Raw genomic sequence first — 23,550 nt, forward strand, 5'->3', positions numbered from 1 at the left:
GGGATGTCATCTAAAGAGGGCTACAGTTTACCCTTGAAGTGATCGGGGTCAGTCTACAAGTTCGTGATTCATATTGGTATGAAAACACATTCATCAAGGAACAATCTGTCTTAAAGCCAACTCCTCCCACAGATATGACAACTTTCCTGTATCAAAATCAGCCATGTGAGAAGCTACAGAATTCCGGCACTTGAGGGCTAGAATTAAAAGAGCTGAATAGATGTGCCTCACCAGGGGGCAATTCTCTGGTACAGAGCCTACATATGGCTCTCCCAGGAACTGGGGATCCAGGTCAGCCACGTCAACAACAGTAACAGACAGGTAGGCTGTATTACTGTGATGGACAGTCACACCGTCCCACAATCCTCCACCATCCTGGAGAAAAGAAAGACAACAAGAACTTGAGTTTGTCCCTGCCTTCTCTCTGCCTACCCAGGAACAGTTATTCCTTCCTTACCCCCCCCCCGGGACACACACTGAGCCTTCCTTGTGGAACATCTCCTGCACATTAGGCAACCCTCTCTTCTGACACTTTACAGGGTAATGCTTATTATTTGTTGTTCTCCCCCCCCCCTTTAACACAAAGACCTGAAACATTTCATGCATCAGCAAAGGAGAGAGACCCAAAGGGAGGGGTGTTGATACAGGCAGATATTGATGTGGGCATGGTGATGTGCCGTGTAAGCCTCACTGCCTGAAAAGCTACTCTGATCAATCAATGCAAATGAAGGTCAGCTCAGTGCAAACAACTGCCCCTCCCACAGTATCTGGCCACCCTCTATTTATCTAAATATTTCATGGAGAGAGTTTCCCTTCCCTTCCCTCCTTAATATTTTCCTTCCCTGTGTTTTATTGGCTCCTCCTTACCCTGGCTCTGATCTTGATTCTGTAGAAAGTGCTCTTGTTATTGTAACTAAGTGAGCCATTCAGCACCACAGTGCCATTGAAAAGGATATAGAAGAGCTGGTAATTCGTCTCATTGTTCGGAATGACCTGTGGATGGTGCACAAGGAAAATACACGGAGACCGTCAGAACCAAAACTCCCCTCAAAACAATGTGAACATTCTCCCAAGAATGCCTTTGTAGCAAAAGTATGTGCAGGAGTGGAATGGGAAGCTGAAACAGCCCCAGGGGGAAAATGCATCAGGGTGGCCCACATGCTCCTGAGGAGGTTCTGGTCCAACCACTGAACTATGTTACCTGGAACTTCTGGAAGACTCAGGCTCCAGCTCTGTACTTATCACCTCTTCCTCCTCCCACCTCATGAAGCAGTCAATTATGGAGGGCACACACAGAGAAGGGTTGCCCCGGCAGTCCCCAGGACATGGTCTAAAGAGGCCCCAGCCCCCTGAATGAAGACCATGCCCATCAAGGCATTCTAAAGGATGTTGCGGCAGGCAAGGCGGTGGCTGCAGTCTTCTAGAGCACCAGCCTACCGGGAGATCTCCTGATAAATTAAAAGGTCAGTCCATGCCTGAGCATGTAGAAGGTTGTCATAAGTCAATACAGCCAAACTCTCAGCAGGACATTTCAGTCTGAGGGAGAAAACCCAAATGATGAAAACCAAATCATTGACACTTTGCTGCCATTTAATGACATTTTAAATTCTGCTGTCCTGAAATGGGCCACCCCACCTCACCCTGCCTAATGATAAGGCTGGCCCTGCTGTCTTCCCCAGGATGCTTAAGAGGCATTTGGCCAGATGTTCCTTTGGGGATAGCTTCTGAGATCTCCATGCTTAAGAGGCCAGCTGTGAGAAATGAATCTTCTCTTTTTCCAGGACTTATTAAGTGCCACAGCTCAGTGACAGAGTGTACATTTTGTATTCACTGGTTCCAGTTTCAGTCCCTAGCATCTTCATGCAGTAGGACTCAGAAAGAACTTTGTCTGAGACCCAGAGAAGTACAGTTGGTCAGTGGTGAACCTACATATTTGGGACCATGAAGATTGAACTGCTATGGGGGCCCCTTCTAACTGGCTAAGGGCTGAGCTGTAGAACTATTGAGCCATGCACCAACAAAGGATTCAAGGATCCAGTTGCCAAAATGTAGGCTATGAATAAATTCTGGTGAGCTCAGCAAGCCCATACAGCTGGGGGTTCAGGTGCTGCTAGCCCCCGAGAAAATTTTGAAATTTGATCAGTTACAAGTACATTTTGACGGCATATGAAACGGGTATTAGAGCATATTCTAAGGTCAATATTAAGTACTTCGACCTATTGGCTTATGATTCTGCCACCAAAATAGCCTTATTTTAATAACAAACACTTTAAAAAACTTCATCAATTTTGTTGAAAAATTTACTGATTTTTTTTAAAGTTGCTTCAGGGCCCCTCCAGGATTAGGGGCCCTGAAACTTAAGCTTCATTAGTTTCCTAGTAGATCTGCCCCTGCAGTTGGTCAGACTAGACAGGACTGGGTTGCTTTACTCTGTTTAAATCAACTACTTGCACCTTAACTTCTCTAGGGAACCCTCATGTTGTGATGCTTACTTCTTCAATTGTATATGACACTTGTCCAGCACTTCCGGTGTCTTCATCTTTAGCCAAAACTGTATAGATTGGGGAGCCAATTTTCGTATTCTGAAAGACAGAGGATGGGTCACCAAGTTTGGAAAGGTCTTGGGAAAGGTAAGGAGCAACAGGAACACCACCCAGTATGTTGACATAAAGACTTCAATATCTCACTGATTCCCACTTCACCCTGACCAGAGAAGATTTTTAGTGGTCCACATAGTATTATTAGCAAAGTTGGCGTATTTTACTAGTGCCTCAGCCTTCTTAAACGGTATAGTAGTTTAGCAGATCTCATGCAGGCAGTAGAGCAGTGTTCCCTAACGTCGTACATGTGGGTGCATGGCACTCAGCAGTGTGTTTCCTGGTGACTTCTCACACAACAAAAAGCCAATCCTGTCTTTCCTCCACCTCAGTGGAGTAGGGGGCAATTCAGAAGACATCACTTTTGGGTCTGCAGGCAGCATCCATTGAGTAATAGCTGCCTCCATCATAAAAGATGCTTGGCTTAGAACTTCCTCGACATTTTTATTGTCCCCAGCCCCCATGGCAGCCATTTTATGGTTGTGCCCACTACCCATTCTCAAAATACCAGTACTGCCTACAGGATCCATAAGGTTGGGGACCCCTGCATTAGAGCACTCTGATCATGACTCAGAGAAGGATCAACCATGGATGTATTTCTTATCTCCTCGGCTTTGGACAATTGCTGGGATTCCCACAAGTGAAGTTAATCAGATTTCAGCCTGGAGCCCTAAAATAAGGAACACACCGAGCCCTTCTGAATTCTCATTTTTATCACTTATGCGTCCCTATTCATTCTTTTTTTCTTTTCCACACGTGTTGTGCTCCCTCTAGTGGTCAATATGATATTACATTCCTGTATGTCCAGCATAAAAACCTTCCGTTTAAGTCTGTAGGGAGATATGTCAGACATACAGTGATGTGACAGTGAAACAACCAAGAGAGAGAGCAAAACATGCACAGCAAAGAAAAACCCCAAGGTAATAGGGGCACACAAGCAACACAAATGAGAATTTTCTATTTTTTTATTTACGTTATTTATAGTCTGTCTTTCTCACATAGACTCAAGGCAGATTACACATAGTGAGTTAAGTACAGTTAACAAAATTGGATATTCAATAATTAATGCATTAGAATATTAGATCAGGATATTAGAAGACTGGAACCACCAGAAAGAACAGGAACATAGCATAAATATTAACATGGCAAATTAAGCAGAAATTACATAATAGAATTTATATAATAGGATCCTATTTACAATATGCTCTATACAGCAGTAAAGACCACAAGTTCCAATCATTTATCCAAATAAGTACACTGCAGACTTATTACCTGTGCAGAAAAGCCCTCTTGAGTAGTTCAGTTTTGCAAAGTTTGCGGGAGGCCAGGAGAGTGGGAGCCACAATGGAGAAAGCACATGTATGGGCAGTTGTTGATTTTGCCCAATTGCAGGGAATTGCAGGGATCATCTAATTTCCCCTCCGCTGCTATTTCCTCTTTCCATTCCCTGAAAGCCCACACAGTCTGTCCCCCTTTCCTGCTTCCTGCTTTCTTCTTTCTGCCCACCAGCCAACCTGCCTTTAACTGCCCACTGACTGCAGCTTTCCTCCTTCCCTCACCCTGGCAGCCCCCCCCCCCGGGAAAACTCTGCTCAGTTCCAGTCACGGTGCACTGCCAGCCCAGTTGCATGGTAGGTAACCCACAAGGACTTGTAGGGGACACCTCCCTTTCCCACATATCCCCCTCCTCCTGGAGACTCCCCATCCTCATCTTCCCATGATTCCTTTTTCCCTTCCCACCCACCTACCTTTTATTTGCCTCCATCTCCAACTATGTTTATTATTTATTTACTTCATTTATACTCCACCTTTCTCCACAATGGGGACCCAAAGTAGCTTACAGAATTCTCCTCTCCTCCATTTGATCCTCACAACAACCCCATGAGGTAGGAAAATGGCCCAAGCTCAGCCAGTGAGCTTTCATGGCAGAATGGGGATTCAAACCTGGGTCTTTCAGATCCTAGACCAAAACTCTAAGCACTACTCTACACTGGTGTTTGCAGGGGTCATTTCGTAGAAAAAGAGCTAGGGGAACTCATTAGCATAACTCATCAGCATATGCCACACCCCCTGACATCAGGGGCCCGGTGGTGGACCTGCAAGGCCAGCGGGAGTGCGAGGAAGCCCCGCCAAGGCCCTCCCTGGCCCCAGGCAGGCAGGGGTGGGGAGAGGCGGGGAGGAAGCAACTTAGCCTCCCTCTTCTCCTGCCTCCTCCTGGCTGAATGAGGGCTGGAAGTGGGGCGGCCGGAAGCAGGGGGCAGGGCTTCGTCATGTGCCCCGCCCCCCTGCACCTCACCCGGGGGAACTGTGTTCCCCCGCGTTCCCCCCCGAAATGACCTCTGGGTGTTTGTAGGGTGGCTGCTGTTAAACATCAGCAAGCTGCTGGGCCTGTTGAGTTGGGCAAGTCAGGTGGTAGCAAATTGTGCAGTGGTTGCTACTGGGCCTGACGCCATAAGTCCTCCCTCAGAGGCCAAAACAGCCATGGAAATGGGCCTGCCCCTTCCCCACCTTTTACTGACAGAAACCAAGGCTGGAAGGCTTGGCAGCACATAGTTGCCTAGCCAGGCCACTGAGAGCATTTGTTTCTTAACAAACACTGCTTCTGTTATACTTGGGGGGAACGGGTTTCAAGTCCTCAATACATTTTTTTAAAGATTTCTGGTTTTTCTGCAAACCTAGGGCTTTTCTTAGGTTTATAGAAAGATCAGTCTTGTCTGTCCACGGCTCCAGACTCTGAATTTAAGTATCCACAGAAGAGGCCACAGTGAGAATGAGATATATTGACAAGTGGGAACCAGCAAGGAAATTTCAGGAACAGCAATCGCATTCTTCCACTTTTGCTTCCTCACATCTCCCCCAACCCCTTCTCTCCCTTTTTCTCTTTCTCTCTCATTCTCTCTTCCCCAATACCCATCTTTCTCTTGTTATCTGTCCTCCTACTGTCACTTGTTCTGTCTCTCTTTCTTTCTGTGTCCCCAATGCTTCCTGAAACACACACACACTCACTCTTTTTGTCCCCCAATGCCCCCCCTCTCTCACACACACACGCTCCACTGATATTTTCTCTTTCTTTCTCAGTCCCTCCAGTCTCTCCCTCACACACACTCATTAATTTTTCTCCTATCCTTCCCATCTCACATACACTCACTTGACTGCCTTCTCTCTTTTCTATTTCACACACACACACACACACACACACTGGGCCACCCACTCACTGGTTCCCGCTGCTCCTGCTTCTGCAGCTCAGTGGGGGAGGCAGCGGTTGACACTCGTCCCTGTCCACGCGCCTGCCCATTGGGAGTGCAGTCATTCCTCAGCCTCCAGCTCTTCCTCCCTTTCTCTCCCTTTCCACATTTAGCCTCCACCTGCCTAGCTCAAGCGGTGGCAACAGTCACTACTCCAACTCCTCCTCCAACTGCTGTCTCCACCACAAGGAGGCCAGCTGACAGCGTCATGTTCTGTGCACAAGCGCAGATAGCTGTACTGTGGGGGGGGGTGTTGTTTGAAGTCCTCATATTTTTCTGCAAACCTGGGGGTCTCCCAAGTTTGTTGAAAAATCTTCTTTCTGTGTGGATGGGCCCAATCTGCAGATTTAAATATCTGCAGGTGGCCCCTCCCCCTCACTGATATAAATATAGTAAATTAAGGTTGATTTTTGCTTTTCTGGTGCATGTGTTCTTTTCCATGAGTATTTCCATATTAACTGTTTATGTCATATGAAATTAGCAGCAGTCCCTTGAAATAAGGAATAGGAGGCAAGCCTACACAGTTGATTTCCTCTGATTAGGGAGAGGAATTAAAACACCACAAAGTGAGACAGAGAAGTTGCAGTGTAAGCCTGAACATAGAATCTGGTGCATAGGTACCTCAAGAACATCTGTCATGTAGGGTTCATTCACAAATACTGGCATATTGTCATTCCGGTCTCTTATCATGATGGTGAGTTTTTTATTGACCTGTTGGAGTGAGAGAAGAGATTAATAGTGATTTAGGAGAACAGAGGGGGGGCTTAAACCCCCCAGAGACCTAGAGAACACCTGAAATACGGGAATATGGTGACTAAGTGTAAAGGAAGAAAGGATGCAAACATCTTTACCAGTTGTATGAAACTGTCAACAAATACAGCTGATCATGAATGGATGAGAAGAGCTGAATCAGCAGTAGCTCCCTCTACTATGCAATAATTAAAGTTACAGAAGCCTTGTTATCCTTTGCATCATTATACGGGCCTTCCATGAATTCATGACTGAGAGCCTCGGGTCTCAGAAGCCACCACCAGTGGATTTAGTGAGAATGTGTTGAGGAATTAGGGCTGGATTGAATCTCAGCCCTTTGCTACACCTCTGTTAAAAACTTCTGCTAAATCTTTGGTACACCTATGTTACTTTAATTTCTATATTAATTAGTCTTCCTGGGAGGCTTCAGGACTCGGCTGAGTGCTGTGGCCTTCAATCTCACACTGTAAACAATTTTCACCTTAGAGGATGTTTATACATTCCAGAAGTTAACCAAAATGGATATGGTATCTGAAACTAGCTTCCTTGGCTTTCCTTGGCTTTCTGAGGGCTTCCTGACTCCAGAGATAGAGCTAAGGAGAGGGACTGTTCTAGTCAGTTCTGGTTGGGCCCGCATCACATCCATGGTACTCTTGCGTGTCAAGTGTGTGCCAAATGTGTCAATCAATCCAGTACCAGCTATTGGTCCAAGACAGGTATATACCTCTGGATTACGAAAGCTCGCGGCTGCTCATCAATGCCCAGGGGCCTTGGTGGTAGTAGCCGGAATATATTTCTTATTTTCGGTGTGTACACTGGGTTGGGTTGCCAGCCTCCAGGAGCGGCCTGGGGATCTCCCGCTTTTACAACTGATCTCCAGCTGACAGAGATCAGCTCCCCTGGAGAAAATGGCTGCTTTGCAGGGTGGACTCTATGGCATTGTACCATGCTAAGGCCCTTCTCCTCCCCAAACCCCACCCTCTCCTGGATCCACCCCCAAAGTCTCCAGGTATTTTCCAACCCAGGCCCGGCAGCCCTAACACTGGGGACTTTCTTTTTTCAATAGTCTATTTTACTTGATGTCTGTTCGGAATATAATAAACTCAACTTAAAATGAAACTTCTGTCTGTGGCTCTCTCACTCTCTTTGGCACAGAGGAGCCCAGCCAGCTTATTTCCCCCAGATTGGAGCTTGGGTCTGGGAACTTTCTGATGAGAAGTTCCCCAACAGAATGATTTAGCCAACCTTGGCTTAGACCAACAGCTGCTGCTCCTGACAGTCTGAGAGTTCGAACATCTGTCCTGATGGATCTCATCTGTCCCATGCATGTCACCTGCATCATCTTCCTCCAACACGTTTCCTCACTTACCTGAGCATTTCTATTGTCCTTTACAGTAGCCTCAACCCTAATCAACTTTGTTTTCTAGAAGGAAAACACAGAGTACAAGCACTTTGAAAATCAGCCATGTCAAAAGGTAAAAAGAATGCTTCCTCAGGCATAGGTCTGCCCTCAGCTTAAAAACAAAACAAGTCTGTCTACCTTGCAACTGTCTCACTGAAATCATACAAAATGCGGTTTCTTCCAAAGGCAAAACTATTGTATTCTTTGTAGGAAAAAAGGTTCTGAACCAGGATCAAAAGTGTTTTAGTTAGATTTTACATTAGAACAAAGACCTAATTAACATTTATACAGGAACCTAGCTTGAAGTCAGTACAAGAAAAACAGGAAAAATCTATAATATTCCTAAAAGACTCTGTCTGCAAGGGAGTATCGCATTGAACAGAGTAAGGATCAAAAGGCTAAAATGTGAATGCCTCACATATACAATCCAGAGAAATAATTGTCTGGTCTCAAGGCATAAAATAACCTTCTTCTTTTTTTGTTTGAAGGTCTGACCTCACCAGCATCATGGTTAAATCAAGCCCTAATCAGAGTTGCTGGTAGGTTATGGAATGGACAATTACTTTCATACTGGGGAGGGGAGGGAAAGGAAACCCTTGGACATGTCAGTATTAGAAAAGGGAGCAGGAGTTAACTGGGGCACTTTGCCTGGTCTGCAGCAACATCAGTGCGACTCTCCTTAAAAGCCCCTCTGTTAAATATTCAAACAGAAGGTCCACTGGCTTTCCCTTGCCAGTTCTATCCATCCCTTGCTTAATTCTGTTGTTCTCTTGCTCATCTTTACCTCATAATCCACTGTTTGCTTCAGTGTCACATTGCCTGTATTGCTGTTGACGGAGAAGTAGTAGGCTTCTGTACCTATCATGCCATATGTCAGTTGATCCCCGTCAGCATCCACAGCCACCAACTGAAAAACCCAAGCTCCTAAGATGATAAAAGAGATGCAGAGGTTCAAGTCACCTAGACCAGAATATCTGTGAAAAAACATCATTGTGATACCACTAATCTCTACCGCATCATCCCTGTAGGAACACACCAGACCCATAGCCAGGATTTTGTGGCTTGTGGGGCAAACATTTTTCTGGTGGGGCTGATGGGGCTGCCATTATTTGCCATAATGAAGGGGGTGGCGCGCACCCCACTCCCTCCCCTCCTGCATGATTTAAAGGGCCCTTCAGCTGATCAGTGGGGAGCACCGAGGGATCCTTCAAAAGCTTTTGAGAAGAAGCAGGGTGGCGGCACGCACCCCTCTCCCTCCCTCCTGCAAGATTTAAATGGCCCTCCAGATGATTGGCGGGCCATGTACTCCCCTTCGATCAGCTGAAGGGTCCTTTAAATCTTGCAGGAGGGGAGGGAGAGGGGTGCGCACTATCCCCTATTTCTTCTCAAAGAAGAGGAGGGACTTTAAGGAAGGGGGCAGAGCCCCCAATAGCCCCACCATAGCTACAGGCCAGGAACATACCATTCTGAGGAGAACCAGTTTGTGGTGCCATCATGGCTGGACACTGGAGAAGAAATCCAGGACTTCAGATGATGGCTCATCAGAGAGCCCCAAATGCAAGCTGTAGCTTTGCATTTGAAGTATATATTATCAACTAATTGCAGGGGCCCCATAAGGCCATTAAGTCCAGAGCCAAAACATATCTGATTGCATCACTGGAACAACTCCAGTCTAGAATGATTTCCAGTTACCTTAAACCCTCTTCCCATCCCTAGCCTGCGTATGGGCCGTAAGGAGAGGATTCATTAATGTGTCTTGATCTTTTCATCCTAGCCAAAGAGTAAGGTAGAGGAGAAGGGCTTCTTCTAGCATGATTCTCACAGACAATATATTTACCATTACTTCTTGCATTCCAGATCTTTATTTTCTCCTTCACTCACCTACAGGTGTGTCTTCTGGCAAAGAGAAGGTGGTATTCATGTTGAATTGTGGTGCTACGTTCCCTGATACTGCAAAGGAAACCGGTGGCTAGAGTTAATTTTCTCCCCCATGGAAGTTCTGTGTCTCTCTTCTTCCATTCCAACCAATGCAATGTGTTTCCTACCATAGTTGCTGGCTCTTTGCCACACTACAGAGAAGCTGATGATATGGAGAACTGAGATGGCTAGAGAGACGGTGGCGTCGTGCTTGCGACGAAGCGTCAAGAGCATCTTATAGGACGTTTATGAGATCCTATGAGATGGCAGTCAAGGCCGCAAAGAGAGATTTCTATGCGACCAGGATTGCATCTGCTAGCTCACGCCCGGCCCAATTATTTAGTACAATTCGGTCTTTGACAGCTCTGCCACAGGGCAGGCAAAATGCTAGGGAATTGGACATCGACTGTGAGGTTTTTGCTAGCTATTTCGCAGATAAAGTCCTGGCCACCGCGACCTCCCCGCCACAATTGAAACAGTGAGTGAACTTGAGGCTCCTTGCACGTCTTTGGTGCCGGGTTTAGAGTGTTTCAACCTACTCAGCCTGGAGGAAGCTGACAAATTGCTCGTATCTGTGCGTCCAACCACATGCGACCTTGATCCGTGCCCCTCCTGCCTCATTAAAGCGGGCCACGAGGGGTTCCGAGGTGCCCTGCGGGAGATTGTCAACAAGTCCCTCTCGAAGGGACGGTTCCCCGGGGCACTCAAGGAAGTGATGGTCCACCCCCTCTTGAAAAAACCATCTCTGGACCCGGCCAAATTGGCCAACTATTGGCATTACAACTACAGGGCTTTCTGGATGACGCTTCTATCCTCGATCCCTTCCAGTCTGGCTTTCGCCCGGGTCATGGGATGGAGATGGTGCTGGTCACCCTGATAGATGACCTCCGTAGGCATCTGGATCGAGGTGGTGTGGCGGCACTGCTGTTGTTAGATCTGTTGGCCATGTTCGATATGGGGATTCAGGGGCTCTCCCTTCAATGGTTTGCCTCTTTTCTCCAAGGTCGGGGATAGGGGATTGGTGGTCCCAGAGGCATCCTCTTGAGTGTGGGGTGCCTCAGGGGGTGGTGCTGTCCCCGATGTTGTTTAACATCTATATGTGCCCCTTTGCCCAGATTGCCCGGAGTTGTGGGCTTGGATGCCATCAATATGCAGATGACACCCAGCTCTATCTGATGTTGGGAGGCCAGTCGGACTCCACCCCGGATGACCTTCATAGGGTGTTGCAGTCTGTGGCTGGTTGGCTCAGACTGAGTCGGTTGAAACTAAGCCCAGCAAAGACGGAGGTCCTGGGTCTGAGTCGGATCGGTTCAGGGTTGGGGATCCCTCTACCAACCTTCAATGGGGCGCCTCTGGTGCCAGCGTCCGAGGTTAGGAGTTTGGGTGTGCTCCTGGATTCCTCCTTAAAGATGGAGGCCCAGGTGGCACCCACTGCCAAGTCAGCCTTTTACCACCTTTGGCTGGCTCGGCAGTTGGTCCCTTTCCTTGACCGTGATGACCTGGCCACAGTGATCCACGCGACAGTCACCTCGAGGTTAGACTACTGTAACGCTGTCTACATGGGGCTGCCTTTGTTGCAAATCTGGAAGCTGCAGCTAGTGCAGAATGCAGCAGCCAGGCTGTTGATGGGTCTCTCCAGGCGGGAGCACATCTGGCCTGTGCTGAAAGCGCTGCACTGGCTGCCAATGGCATACCAGATCCGCTTCAAAGTGCTGGTTCTTACCTTTAAAGCCCTATATGGCCAGGGTCCGGTCTACCTAAGGGACCATCTTTCCCCGCATGTTTCCCCAAGGGCACTATGTTTGGGGAGTCAAAATCTCCTCGTAATCCCAGGCCCCAGGAATATAAAATTTGCTGTTACCAGGGCCAGGGCGTTTTCGGTGGTGGCTCCTACCTGGTGGAATGAGCTCCCAGAGGAGATCCGGGCCCTGCGGGACCTTGCGCAGTTCCGCAGGGCCTGCAAGACGGAGCTCTTCCACCAGGCTTTTGAGTAGCAGCCGCCGCCACCCTTATTCCACCATCGTTACCCCTCATCATCGCACCTCGACCATCAATTGTGCAGATATTAAATGGGGTGCAAGGTGTTCCTGGATGAAGATGGGATGATTGTGTTGCTAGGAGGTACGTTGTTGGCCTGGAATTAATAACTTTTACCAGACCCCCATCTTGCAACCACTGATTTTGTGACATCGAGAGCACCAACATTTTAGTGTTTTGTACTGTATTGTTTTATTCTGTTTTTATCTGTTTTAACTTTGGCACTTGTGCCTCTTTGTTAGCCGCCCTAAGCCTTCGGGGAGGGCGAGATATAAATCCAATAAATAAATAAATAAAATGGAGCTCCCAAAGATTTAAACAAGGGAAAGATTTCTTGTAAGACTGGTGTCCAAATGCAGTGAAACTTCAGTCTTGGCTAGTGGGATACTAGGAAATTGTTCAATTCAGCCCTAGATTTGGGCAGGAACGCACAGGAATGGAGTTCCGGCTGGCTCCCAAGTTGGCCACACCCAGCAGGAACTCATTAACATAACAGGCCACACCCAACAGCAGAAACTCATTAGGATTGGCTACACTGGGGTGTCTGCCCTAACATGCAAAGGGTTCCTGCTACAAAAAAAGCCCTGGGTTTTGACAACAAGGTAAACAAAACAAGAAGCAAAAGGTGGGTGTGGCTGGATGACCACACTTCTGGCAACATGGGGGTGTGGCCTAATATGCTAATGAATTTCTGCTGTTGGGTGTGGCCTATTATGCTAATGAGTTCCTGCTGGGCTTTTTCTGCAAAAAAAGCCCTGTGCCCACCAATGTTCCCTCTAAGCCGTGGAGCCTTGTGAGCAAAAATTCTACTTCATGAGCTGCCGGCATTAAAGTTGTGAGCGAGCAATTTGGCTGCTGCGTAAATGAGTTGGCTCTGGAGCTGTCCTTCCTGAGCTGAGACAAAAATGTGTGAGCCAGAGGCCAAAAAACTGTGAGCTAGCTCACACTAACTCAGCTTAGAGGGAACACTGGTGCCCACCTATTCCTAAAGACAGCAAGAGCCATTCTGGACTTCGACAGACAAATTCTATGCTCAGAAGTAACTCTTACTGGTTTCTGGTTAGAGCGCACAAGAATACAGCCTTAGTCTTCTAGAGCAATCATCTCACTCTAGTGCCAAGCTTGGAAACTCATGTCTAGGCAGAAGACCCTACAGGTTCTGAAAAGATGGCAGGGTAGGAAGACCGGTTGGCCCTCATCTTGGAAAATCTTACCTAAAGTATGGAACATGAAGAGAAGCATCCATGTGAGCCAAACCATCCTGCTAGAGTAAAGGGACCAGCAAACACAGCATGGTAAAGGATGATCTGCCTGTGGAGATGCACCTGCTCCCACACCCTCAGTGAGCAGTTTCTTGTGGCTGTAAGCTACCACCAAGTTACTGGCTTCCCCCTACAAAGCACAGCGAGAAAGGCAGATGATAATAAATAAATACATGGTAGGCTAATAGCAAGCAACCGTCAAAGACCAAGGCATTCCTGATAGCAGGAGGTCTAGGAAGTGAAAATGGCCTTCTAGCAAGCCAAGCTGAGGGGTCCCTGTGGTAGATAAGCCAGTGCTACAGGGCTATACAGCACAGTGGGGCCAACAGTGGGCACTAGCTCACTCATTGCAGTCTTTCCCCAAACTGTAAGCAGTGCAGGAGAAGACAACAGGTGAGCTGACACTGATTGTCATTTCTGATAAAGTGTTTGAGCCAAGTGGCCCCCGGGGCATTGGCAAAGCTGCTGGCTCTGCTTGCTCCTGAACACCAGTGGCCATCTAGGACAGTGGCCCACTGGGAAATTTCTCTGTAAGCTAATTGACCACGCCATCTCTGCCTAGTAGGACAGACATCAAGTGAACATTAAGTACACTTCCTACTTGTTCACCTCTAGCGTTTTACAGGCTTGTTTATATCAAGTACCATAAGAGATAGGCCTCTGCGGATAATATTGACCACATTTCCTGTAAGCATGGCAACAAATGTCTCTTATCACTGCATGTAACAACTAGTGGGAGAGTCTATGTTCACCTCATAGTTCAAGTTTCTCCTGTTATCAGGAACAATAAATGACTAATGTAACATGTCATACAAGCTGACAGCGAGGTCAATGTGTACTGGCATCATAAGTCAATGCAACACATCAAAAACCTAAATGAAATACTTGCTTACATTTAACAAATGGCATTAACAAAAGTATTTCATTTAACTTTAGTAAATCAAATTTTGATTGAAGTAAAAAGTGAGTTCCAGCTGGCTTTCCATTCACTGGCCTGAATACCGGATTACTGACTGAGCAGTTTGACAGAATATTGCATGCATATTTCTTTATATCATTATAAGGAAAGGGGCTAGAGAACACTTTTATCCATGAGGACTGAAAATTCAGTGAAGGATCCTGGAATTCCCTCAGACCCCAGGGCTCCACTAATGGGTATGGCCCTGCTAGGGACTTGGAACACACACCTTGTTTTTCTGTCCTCAGCTGCCTTGAGTCTGAGAAGATAAGGCAGGATATAAATATTTTAAACAAATAAATAAGCAAGTAGAGATGAAAGTGACTTCAGTTTCTTACTAGTACTTTCTCTGACAGGGACTCAACACAGAAGACGAGAGGTGCCATTTTGGCTGTTTTCTTACTGGTGCTTGGGGACAGCATACTTTCACCAGTGATTTAAAAACACCTTATTTGGTCATAGCAAAGGTCCACATAGTCTGGTATTCTGTCTTCAACAGGGACTAGCTTCCATTACAACTTCATGGGCATGGCATGGCGTGATGGAACAGCCACGTTCTATTATTTGCCTACAGCATCCTGTAGCCAGAAGCCTCGTGTATCTAATCACCAAAAGAGTTTGGCTTCATTTAGTGTGTCCGGACTAACATCCATCAGCAGACCTGTCATACATAAATTTGTCTAATGCTTAAAAAAAAAAAAAATAATAACCTAACCCAGTGACCATCTCGGTTTTGTGGCAATTAATTCTATGACTTTGAACTGTGCGATGAAGCTGCCTTACACAAAGTCAGACGATTGATTACTCTTGACTAGCAGTGGCACAGAAAGGTTGTTCCTAGGGGTGCCAGCCTCCAGGTGGGGCCTGGGGATCCCCCAGAATTAGAGCTGATCTCCAGACTATAGAGATCAGTTTGCCTGGAGAAAATGGATGTTTTGGAGGGTGGGCGTTTGGAGGCTCTGGGAGTTTCTTAGCCTGGATCTGGCAACTATCCCCCGCTGACAACCCTAGTTGTTCCACAACCCTACATGCTGAGATCCTTTAAGTGGAGATGCTGGGGACTGAATCAGGGATATCAAGCAAAGCATGAAGGCAGGCATATAAATATTTAAACAAATATCCAGGAGCCTGACTGAAACCAAGAGAGGACATTTAAAATATAGGCTCATGGGTAGCAGCCATATTTCCCATCCATTGTAGTGGTCAATTTAATGGGAGCTTTAAACAGTGGATCAGGACCCATAAGTAGGTTGTAAAAGTCTGATGTCTGAGTCTTTAAATAGCAATGGGAAAGAGGCGTGGGGATAGCTTGCCACAAGAAGATAAGGGGGACTTTATATGCCTATTACTATTACATTCATAATTGTCTTTATATCAGTTAAGGAGCTCAAAGTATAAAGGGTTGGTCAACAGGAACGAAAAGAGGGATGCAGTAGAATTATGGGACCTGTGAAGTTTCCAGAAATGTTGATGCTGTTGAAGTGGTTGGACAGCTGCAAACCTCTGTACCCTATGCTTCCTTAACACATCTATCCCATTTTTTTTCTATCTGAGAGGTAGGGGGGGGAATGTTGGAAACAGAAAACCAAAATTTTACAGTGAAGAAAATAAAACATTTTATTTGAACAGAAACAGCCATACACTACCCTCTACAGATGATGTCATGCATGGTGGAATCATGGGGGAGTGGGCATGAGTGCACTGGCCCCTTCGCCAGCCTACATGCCATCACCATGCTATCACAGAAGCTACACACACAGGAAGTGTACATGCATAGGCTCCCTCCTCATTATCAGGAATGTTCGAAAAGGAGCACTCCAAGTCAAAAAGATGGAACCTACAAGCACACACTTGGTACGCACGTAGACTCCATGCTCACAAGCCAGCAATTATGTGTAGGCAGGGCCAACACACTCACAACAAGCCTCGCTCCCCCAATATAGGTGTTAGTTTCAACATGCATAATGGCATCTGTAGAAGGATACATTCACTATCGGTTGGATCCAAAGTTTGGTTTTCATTCCATTGCTGCTCCAGGGGGACATTTAGGATTGTTAACACCAGCTACGGAAATTCCAGGAGATCTGCGGGAGGAATCTGGGAATGGTAGGGTTTGTGGAGGGTTAGGGACTTCAGAGGGATACAATGCCATCGTGTCCACCCTCTAGATCTGCCATTTTCCTCCAGGGGAACTGATTTCCATCATCTAGAAATCATTTGTAATTCCGGGACATCTCCATGCCCCACCTGGAGGTTGGCAACCTTGGGAACAATTGAAAATATTGCACGGGAGCTTTTTTGTGCGCCCCCCCCCACCACCACATTTTCTAATTTTCAGCTAGAAAACCCGGGGGGGGGGGAACATCCTCAGGAAATAAACACCCTTTTCTCTCTCTGAATTTTTCCAGGTATCTTCATATTTCTAGTTTTGTTAAATAACTTTAATAGAAAGTAGAACTGCTTCCTTCGAGAAGTAGTAAGATCTCCCATCGCATTGGCTTTTACATAGCTCTGCAGAAATATCTGTAGCCATACATTTGCTTCAGTGCATGAAGTAAAATATCCCTTATTTCATATCTAGCACTAGCCTCCCTTGCTTCTGTTAACTCTGAGGAATTAGAGTCTGTGGCTTGTCTGACTAAGCCGAGCAGTTTCTCTCAGACAAGACAGAGCAGACTAAGGAGGGGCGGGTCTAATTCACCTTTTTGCTCTCACTCTAATCCCACCTTTATTGGTTGTAAAACTGACCAATGACCAACAGTAAGTACATACACCTACCTGGTATTATGCGGAATCCTTGGACAGCTGCTTGATTCTGTAGCAGGCAACAGAGTTTTGAGTTCCTCAGACTTTGGATCCCGTTGTAAATTAGCTGATCAATCATTAACTGAAATCAGTGGATCAGAAACTCTGCCTAGCTTTTTTGAATCTAATCACCAGTGGTTCCTTCATCACCTAGATTAGAACAAAAGCCTCAAAGGTTCCTGTGCTATAATTCTTCCTGGGGATTCTGAAACAGAATCTCCACATATCAGTGAATATCTGACATGATGACTGACAGCTTGGGAACATTATTGCTTATTTACCAAACCAGCTAACTTCCCAAACCAGCTAACTTCTCATATCTCGCCCCCCCCCATAAGTGGCGCTACGCCATCCTACCGCTTGTGGCACTGCCTCTGCCCATGCAACAACTAATCACAACATGTTGCAGTATCAGTTTTGTTTGTGATATCCAAGGTTCATTTTAACATTAACATGGACAACACTACTGGGAGAAATCACCTGGGAAGAAGGATCATACCAAAGCACAACACTGAAGGGTTAAGTATGGGATGGATTATGTGGTGTACGATACCTTTTATGTGCTCTCCCCCTTGCCATATGGAAAGGTTCTCACCTAAACCTAATGGGATTATGGGTCAGCACTCAGCAGTAAAAGCGAAACCCGTTAAGAAAGGCGCCCTATACAGACTCTGATTCTATGATTCATCAAATGGCCTTGTACCTCTCCCATCGGATTTTACTTCACCATGAGACACCCCAGGCACAGGCTGTGAGAAAAAGCTGTGTCCCCAGAGAGATTCATTCCTTTCACATCCTCATCTACTATGCCCAGTGGTGTTTCAGAGGGAAGACAGAGCTTATCATAGACTGCAAAAGGAACACCATCCCTTTTCTTTCATGCTAAGGGCTCCTGTGCCTTTCCACAACTGCATGGCAGGCAGAAGTTCAACAGGCCTCCCTTTCTTAATAGTTATATCTGCATGCAGATACATAGGAACTCTGCTAGATCAGATCAATGGCATTGAGTCCACCATCCTGTTTTTCACAGCAGCCAAGGAGATACCATGGCAGGCCTATAACCAGGATCACAGAGGCCAAAGTCACCCATTACTGTTGCCTTCCACCATTTGGTATTTTCCCTATGAATATGGAGGTTCCGTATAGCCATCACTGATGGATCTTTCCTCCTTTTAAAGCCATTGCTACCCTGTGTGGCATCCTCCTGAATTTCTGCCTGTCATGCAGCTGTGAAGGCCTTTCAAGGGACAGCCTTCCTGCTGGAGCAGGCAAGAAAGAAGGCTACCATCTTACCCCAGACTCCCGGGCTCGATTCTGCCTCATGGTTCCTTCCACTCTCAGGCCTTGTGATTGGGATCCCTGCACACAGACCAGAGATACCTGGGCTCTGGAGGGGCAGATGAGCGTCTTTTCTTGTGTCCTTGGAATATGCCTTTGAAATGACAGTGAAATAACTGCCAAACAAGAGGATTCACCAAACAGGGGCTCAGCATGTGTGAGTCTGTGGAAGAGAGTCTCTGTAGCTGCCCAAATGACCTACTTAAAGGAACAAATGAGTATTGTGCTGATTCCATTCAGGCAGAAGATGGGCTAGGCCAGAGGAAGTAAAGGAAATAATGCCAGCTGACGGCCTCTTTGGTTTCGTGTGTGAGTGCTGTCGCTGGCTTTTCTGGGACTGGTAAGGCCACAGAAGAGGCATCCTAACCAAGTGTGGGGGAGTGACAAGCCTCCAAAGAACATATAATTTACTATTGTTATATAGGTACTTTGGGTCCCTCTTACCTTCCTGTTCTCTAGGGTGAGGGTTGTCTGGTTTCCAGTCTCAGTTGTCTCAGTATGTGATCAATAAAAAAGATCCAGATCAATTAAAAATTAATAATCTTACTTCAAAACATTAGTAACAGTAACAATAATAAGAATGGAAGATAGAACGATTTGCCACAGAAATGGAAGGTTATGACATCCAATGCCTTCAGTATTTGAAAAGTACTGGGTTCGACGCAGACTCCGACTACGACGTGTTCAGACGCGTTTATTGTACTTCACAACAAGACAAGAAAATGGCCCTGCAAGGCCAACTACATACACTCCACCCGGCACACCTATGTTCTCATTGGGGGGTTTGAATTTCCCGCCAAGGGTGCTATTGGTGGACTCAAGGTGGACTAGGATCCTAGGTCCCCCTTGTGTTTGGGGACCAAGCTCCTGCTTTAGCCGCAGACCCCTGGTGGCGGTCCGCATACATAACGGTGTTAAATGATAAAGAGAATTAAAACAGTGGTGAAATCAAAATGAAACTGTAAATACTGTGATTAAAAGTGAGAGAAATTTTAAATTATCCGTTCTAAGACTGCTTCCACATGGACATTTTTTTCCTTGCATGGAATGGGTTTTTCAAGCACTGTTTGGCTACTGTGTGAAACTCCCCCACAGCCACTCTGTGGATTCCCCTTTAAAAAAACACACAGAGACACACACGTTTATTGTTTCTTTTGATTACATGGGAAAGCCTCAGGGACACAATGAGTAGTGTTCAGAATGACCACAATGTCATATGAACATTCTCATCTGATCAAGGGGCTTCCTTCCTCCATGCAAGGAAAAATCCCCCATGTGGAAGCAGCTACCCACTTCTGGCTGTGGTAGACAGGGGACCATGGTTGGGGGAACAGGGCAGACAAGGCCCCTTGCCCCCAATCAGAGGCCATTTGGAGCAAGCAACTGCAGGAGAAACAAGGCATAACTGCGAAAGAGGTGGGGCACCAACATGGGCTAACCCCACCCCAAACAAAAGATTGGCAGGGCATTTCCTTGTCAAAAATACCTTTGCTGAATTACTAAACAAGCAGTTAGAACTGTTTTTGTGTAACTGTTGTGAAAGTAGTTGTAAAATTTGCAACAACTTCTACATCATTCTCCAATAGGGTATCTGGTGGGCCATGTTAAATGATACAAGCAATCAGCTGTCCCATTTAGGGTTCTTGGCCTGTACTCCACTTCATAAGTAAAAGTGAGTAATCATCTGACCAACCATCAAGCAATACAATTTCCTGTTTGTACCAGTCCCTTTGTAGTTAATAATGTCAAGTGTTTCTTTTTCAGTTGTTGAATATTTCCTTTCAGCCTCAGCAATTGTTCCCAAAGCAAATGTCACAGTCCTCTCTGTATCATCCTTATTAAGCTAGATAAGGAAGGTAGATTTTTCCCCATGGCAGCTGAGCAATTCAATGACAGAGGTGTGGTTTGGAATATCTGTTGCGTACCATGAGGGAAGGAATGCAAGTGTTAAGTCCGGCGCTTAACAATGAGTCGGAGAGTGATTTCAGTAAAAGACTCAAGTTTATTCAGCTCTTTCTTCACTTCTTCGACACGGTACAACATCTGATAGCCCGAACAGTTTGCCCATTGAAACTGCCCGGTATTTAAACATTCCCGGCTAACATAGCCACTCCACTATACACATAACAACCTATCAGGTTGAGCGCATAAGGACCAATCACAAACGTTCCCGCTTGCAGCTTGCTTGAATGTGATTGGGTCGTGAGTCTTGGACTAGAATCCTCTGTCCAAGACGAAGCTTAACATTGCTTCCCTATGGGAGGTTTCCCATACATTCTAATGTACTCATGGCAGCTAAGAATACATTACAGCAAGGTTTGTAAATCAGCTGGAGAACATGCTTGTGAAACTTCCACAACCTGGTCTTGATCAAGTTCCAAACCGGCTGGTGATATTACTTTATGCCTCCCAAAGAAGGATGCTCTTTACTTGAATTTGCATTTGGCCAAGTTGAGTTTCAGGCCTGCTACACTGATACAGTTTAGTACAGATTGCAGATTATTTTCTTGCTCTTCAGGGGTGCTGCCAAGCACAATAATATTACTGAATGCCACACTGAGTCTTGAGGATTAGAGACATCATTCTTTGGAAAGTACTGGGAGCTGAGGCAAGCCCATCTGGGACACATGCAAAATGAAACAGTCCATCATGTGTAATAAATGCTGTGAGGTCTCTGCAGTCTTCATGCAACATAATCTGGTGAAATGCCTCTGCAAATTAAGGACAGAAAACATTTTTGATCACAAAGTTCTGCAAATACTTCTCTGTACCGAAGCAGACAATTATCAGTCACAATGGCTTTGATTCTCTTAAATCTGCACAAAAGCAAATGTTTCCATACTTGCCTACCACTATAGAGAAACCCATTCAAATGAGTTGAGGTTTTTAAAATGATGTTTTCCTGTACTTGCTTCTCAAGGTCTTCAGATACAACCTGACTGACAATAACAGCACAGTTCTAAGCAGAATTACATCCTTCTAAATCCATGGTCTCAGAAGGGTGTAACTCTGCTTAGGGTTGCACTGCCAGTGCATTACTTCTACTTCTGTTGTACAGGTATCACACCTTCTAAACGAAACCCTGAACAGGGGCAAGTTTCTTCTCAGAATTATCCTCAATCACAGCAGACACCAGCATTTGCAATTTGGTACTGTTTGACTGAGACCCTGCAAAATGTCTACCCTGAGGTTCAGTGCTGCATATAAATCCCTGCCAAATATTGTTTAATTTGTGACAATGTCAAAGTCTTCACATACAGGAACACGTACCAAAAGTCAGCTGTTCAGGCACATAGCTTTCCATAGGGTTTGTTTTTAAAACACACCCAATATCCTTTTGGTTCAGTAAGCAACACAAGTAGATCAAATCAAAGGTGTTTTCCAGCCTTTTGGGTTTTGTGGGTGTTGTAGCAGTTCCAGTTATCATGCTATTGGTGCAATCAGTGCACACTCACATGTCCAGGTCAGGGCTCCAGTGGGCTTACTCCTGATGAACTCAGTGAGGCTTACGCTCCAGTAAGCATCTGTGGAGAAGGGCGCTTCCAGGATGAGCCTGCCTTGGTCTCCAGCAACTGTGCCATTTCTTGGGGGAGAGGCTTCATGAAATCTCACTCTGGTTCCCTTTCCTGGATCTTACTACGGAGTTAAGTGGTGTCACTTGATGAAGCTATCAGCGTTGCCATATGAGAGTAGCCCCATTGGCTTCAGTACATCTACTTTGGCGTAAAGTGAGGGGCGGGGACAGGATCCAGGGCATTCAAAGTAGCCAAAATCTTGGCTCTCTCCTCCCCCCCTCCCTTCCCCCCTTATCCCAGTAATTCTTTCTGCATTGTATGTGGAGCTCAGTCTATTCACTCTCAGAACAGTAACATCTAGCACTTGACCTGTGTGCACTTGTAGGCTGGACTGGCTGCCTTGGCTAAGTGTCTAATCTTTTTGGAGTAATTGCACTGAGACATCTTGCACAGTTTGAATGATGCTATGCAGGGCTCTTTTTGTAGAAAAAGCCCAGCAGGAACTCATTAGCATAATAGGCCACACCCAACAGCAGAAACTCATTAGCATATTAGGCCACAACCCTGACAGCACAGCTCATTAGCACATTAGGCTGCACCCCCATGTTACCAGAAGTGTGGTCATCCAGCCACACCCACCTTTTGCTTCTTATTCTGTTTACCTTGTTTGTTGTCAAACCTGGGCTCTTTTTGTAGCAGGAACTCCTTTGCATGTTAGGCCACACACCCCTAATGTAGCCAATCCTAATGAGTTTCTGCTGTTGGGTGTGGCCTATTATGCTAATGAGTTCCTGCTGGGCGTGGCCAGCTCGGGAGCCAGCCGGAACTCCGTTCCTGTGCGTTCCTGCCCAAAAATAGCCCTGGTGCTATGTAAAGCAACAACTAAATAATATTTTTGCTGAACTTGATCTGCTGGATCTGTATGAAAGCCCAAGATATGTTCTTTTTGACCTAGCCCAAGATGGACACAGCATTTATTGCTCAAGGAGTTCTTGAGCTAATTGTCTGTACAAGCTGGGCCACTCCTGTCATTTCTGTCCTGAAATCTAATGGTAATCTGTAGTAATTAGATGTGGAAAATAAGGTATTTAAACAGGATCTGCAACCATGATCTGATATTAACCAGTTATTTTCTGCTTTGGCAGAAGGAATTTTTGAAAAAATCAAACTGGACCCAGCTCAAGTCCATCATCAATTGACAGAGGATGACAATATTGCTAATGCCAATTATTACAAATTGAAAGGCTTTCCATGTTAACGGTCTCCTGTTTGGAAACACTGTCCCGCTCTGGGGGTCGTGGGCCGTGAGGACCGGACCCCAGAACCCCCGACAAACCCCGCAAGACCCCCACTACACGCCTTACCAGAAAGGGGAGGACCCGACGATCCAGCATGAGAGATGGGAGCAGCGATCTCGTTCGACGCACACCGCACCGGCCAAGCCAGGGGACGAAACTGGAGTGGCCTCTGGGAAGAGGACCGAGATGGCGGGGCCGACGGACCAAGAGCAAATGCCAAGCGGTGGGAGCAGCAGTGGAGCAGCAGTGGCGGCACAGCACAGAGGCTGCCAGGGCCACCGCTGGCGTACCAACATCCACCCTGGAGACGCCTACCAGCAGAGGGGTGGTCCTGGGAGCGGGGCAGGGAGATAAAAGGCAGGGTGGAGAAGGGGCCGGGGAGGAGGAGCACGCTGTGAAATTGAGGAAGACGCAGAGAGAGAGGAAA

The 23,550-nt window shown here is 46.3% G+C and overlaps 1 protein-coding gene across 1 annotated transcript in view; it reads right to left on the reverse strand.

Annotated features, from left to right (window-relative positions):
* The window catches only part of CDHR2 (cadherin related family member 2), a 68,275-nt gene that overhangs the window by 33,073 nt on the left and 11,652 nt on the right, over nucleotides 1–23,550 (reverse strand). Inside the window, 8 exon segments of the mRNA XM_015412507.1 lie at nucleotides 232–375; nucleotides 868–993; nucleotides 2,493–2,582; nucleotides 6,463–6,552; nucleotides 7,961–8,014; nucleotides 8,778–8,917; nucleotides 9,875–9,943; nucleotides 10,039–10,120. Of these exon segments, the coding sequence (XP_015267993.1) occupies nucleotides 232–375; nucleotides 868–993; nucleotides 2,493–2,582; nucleotides 6,463–6,552; nucleotides 7,961–8,014; nucleotides 8,778–8,917; nucleotides 9,875–9,943; nucleotides 10,039–10,120 (795 nt within the window).

Source organism: Gekko japonicus, unplaced genomic scaffold, assembly GCF_001447785.1.
Source record: "Gekko japonicus isolate JY-2015 unplaced genomic scaffold, Gekko_japonicus_V1.1 scaffold100, whole genome shotgun sequence".
Classification (NCBI taxonomy): domain Eukaryota; kingdom Metazoa; phylum Chordata; class Lepidosauria; order Squamata; family Gekkonidae; genus Gekko; species Gekko japonicus.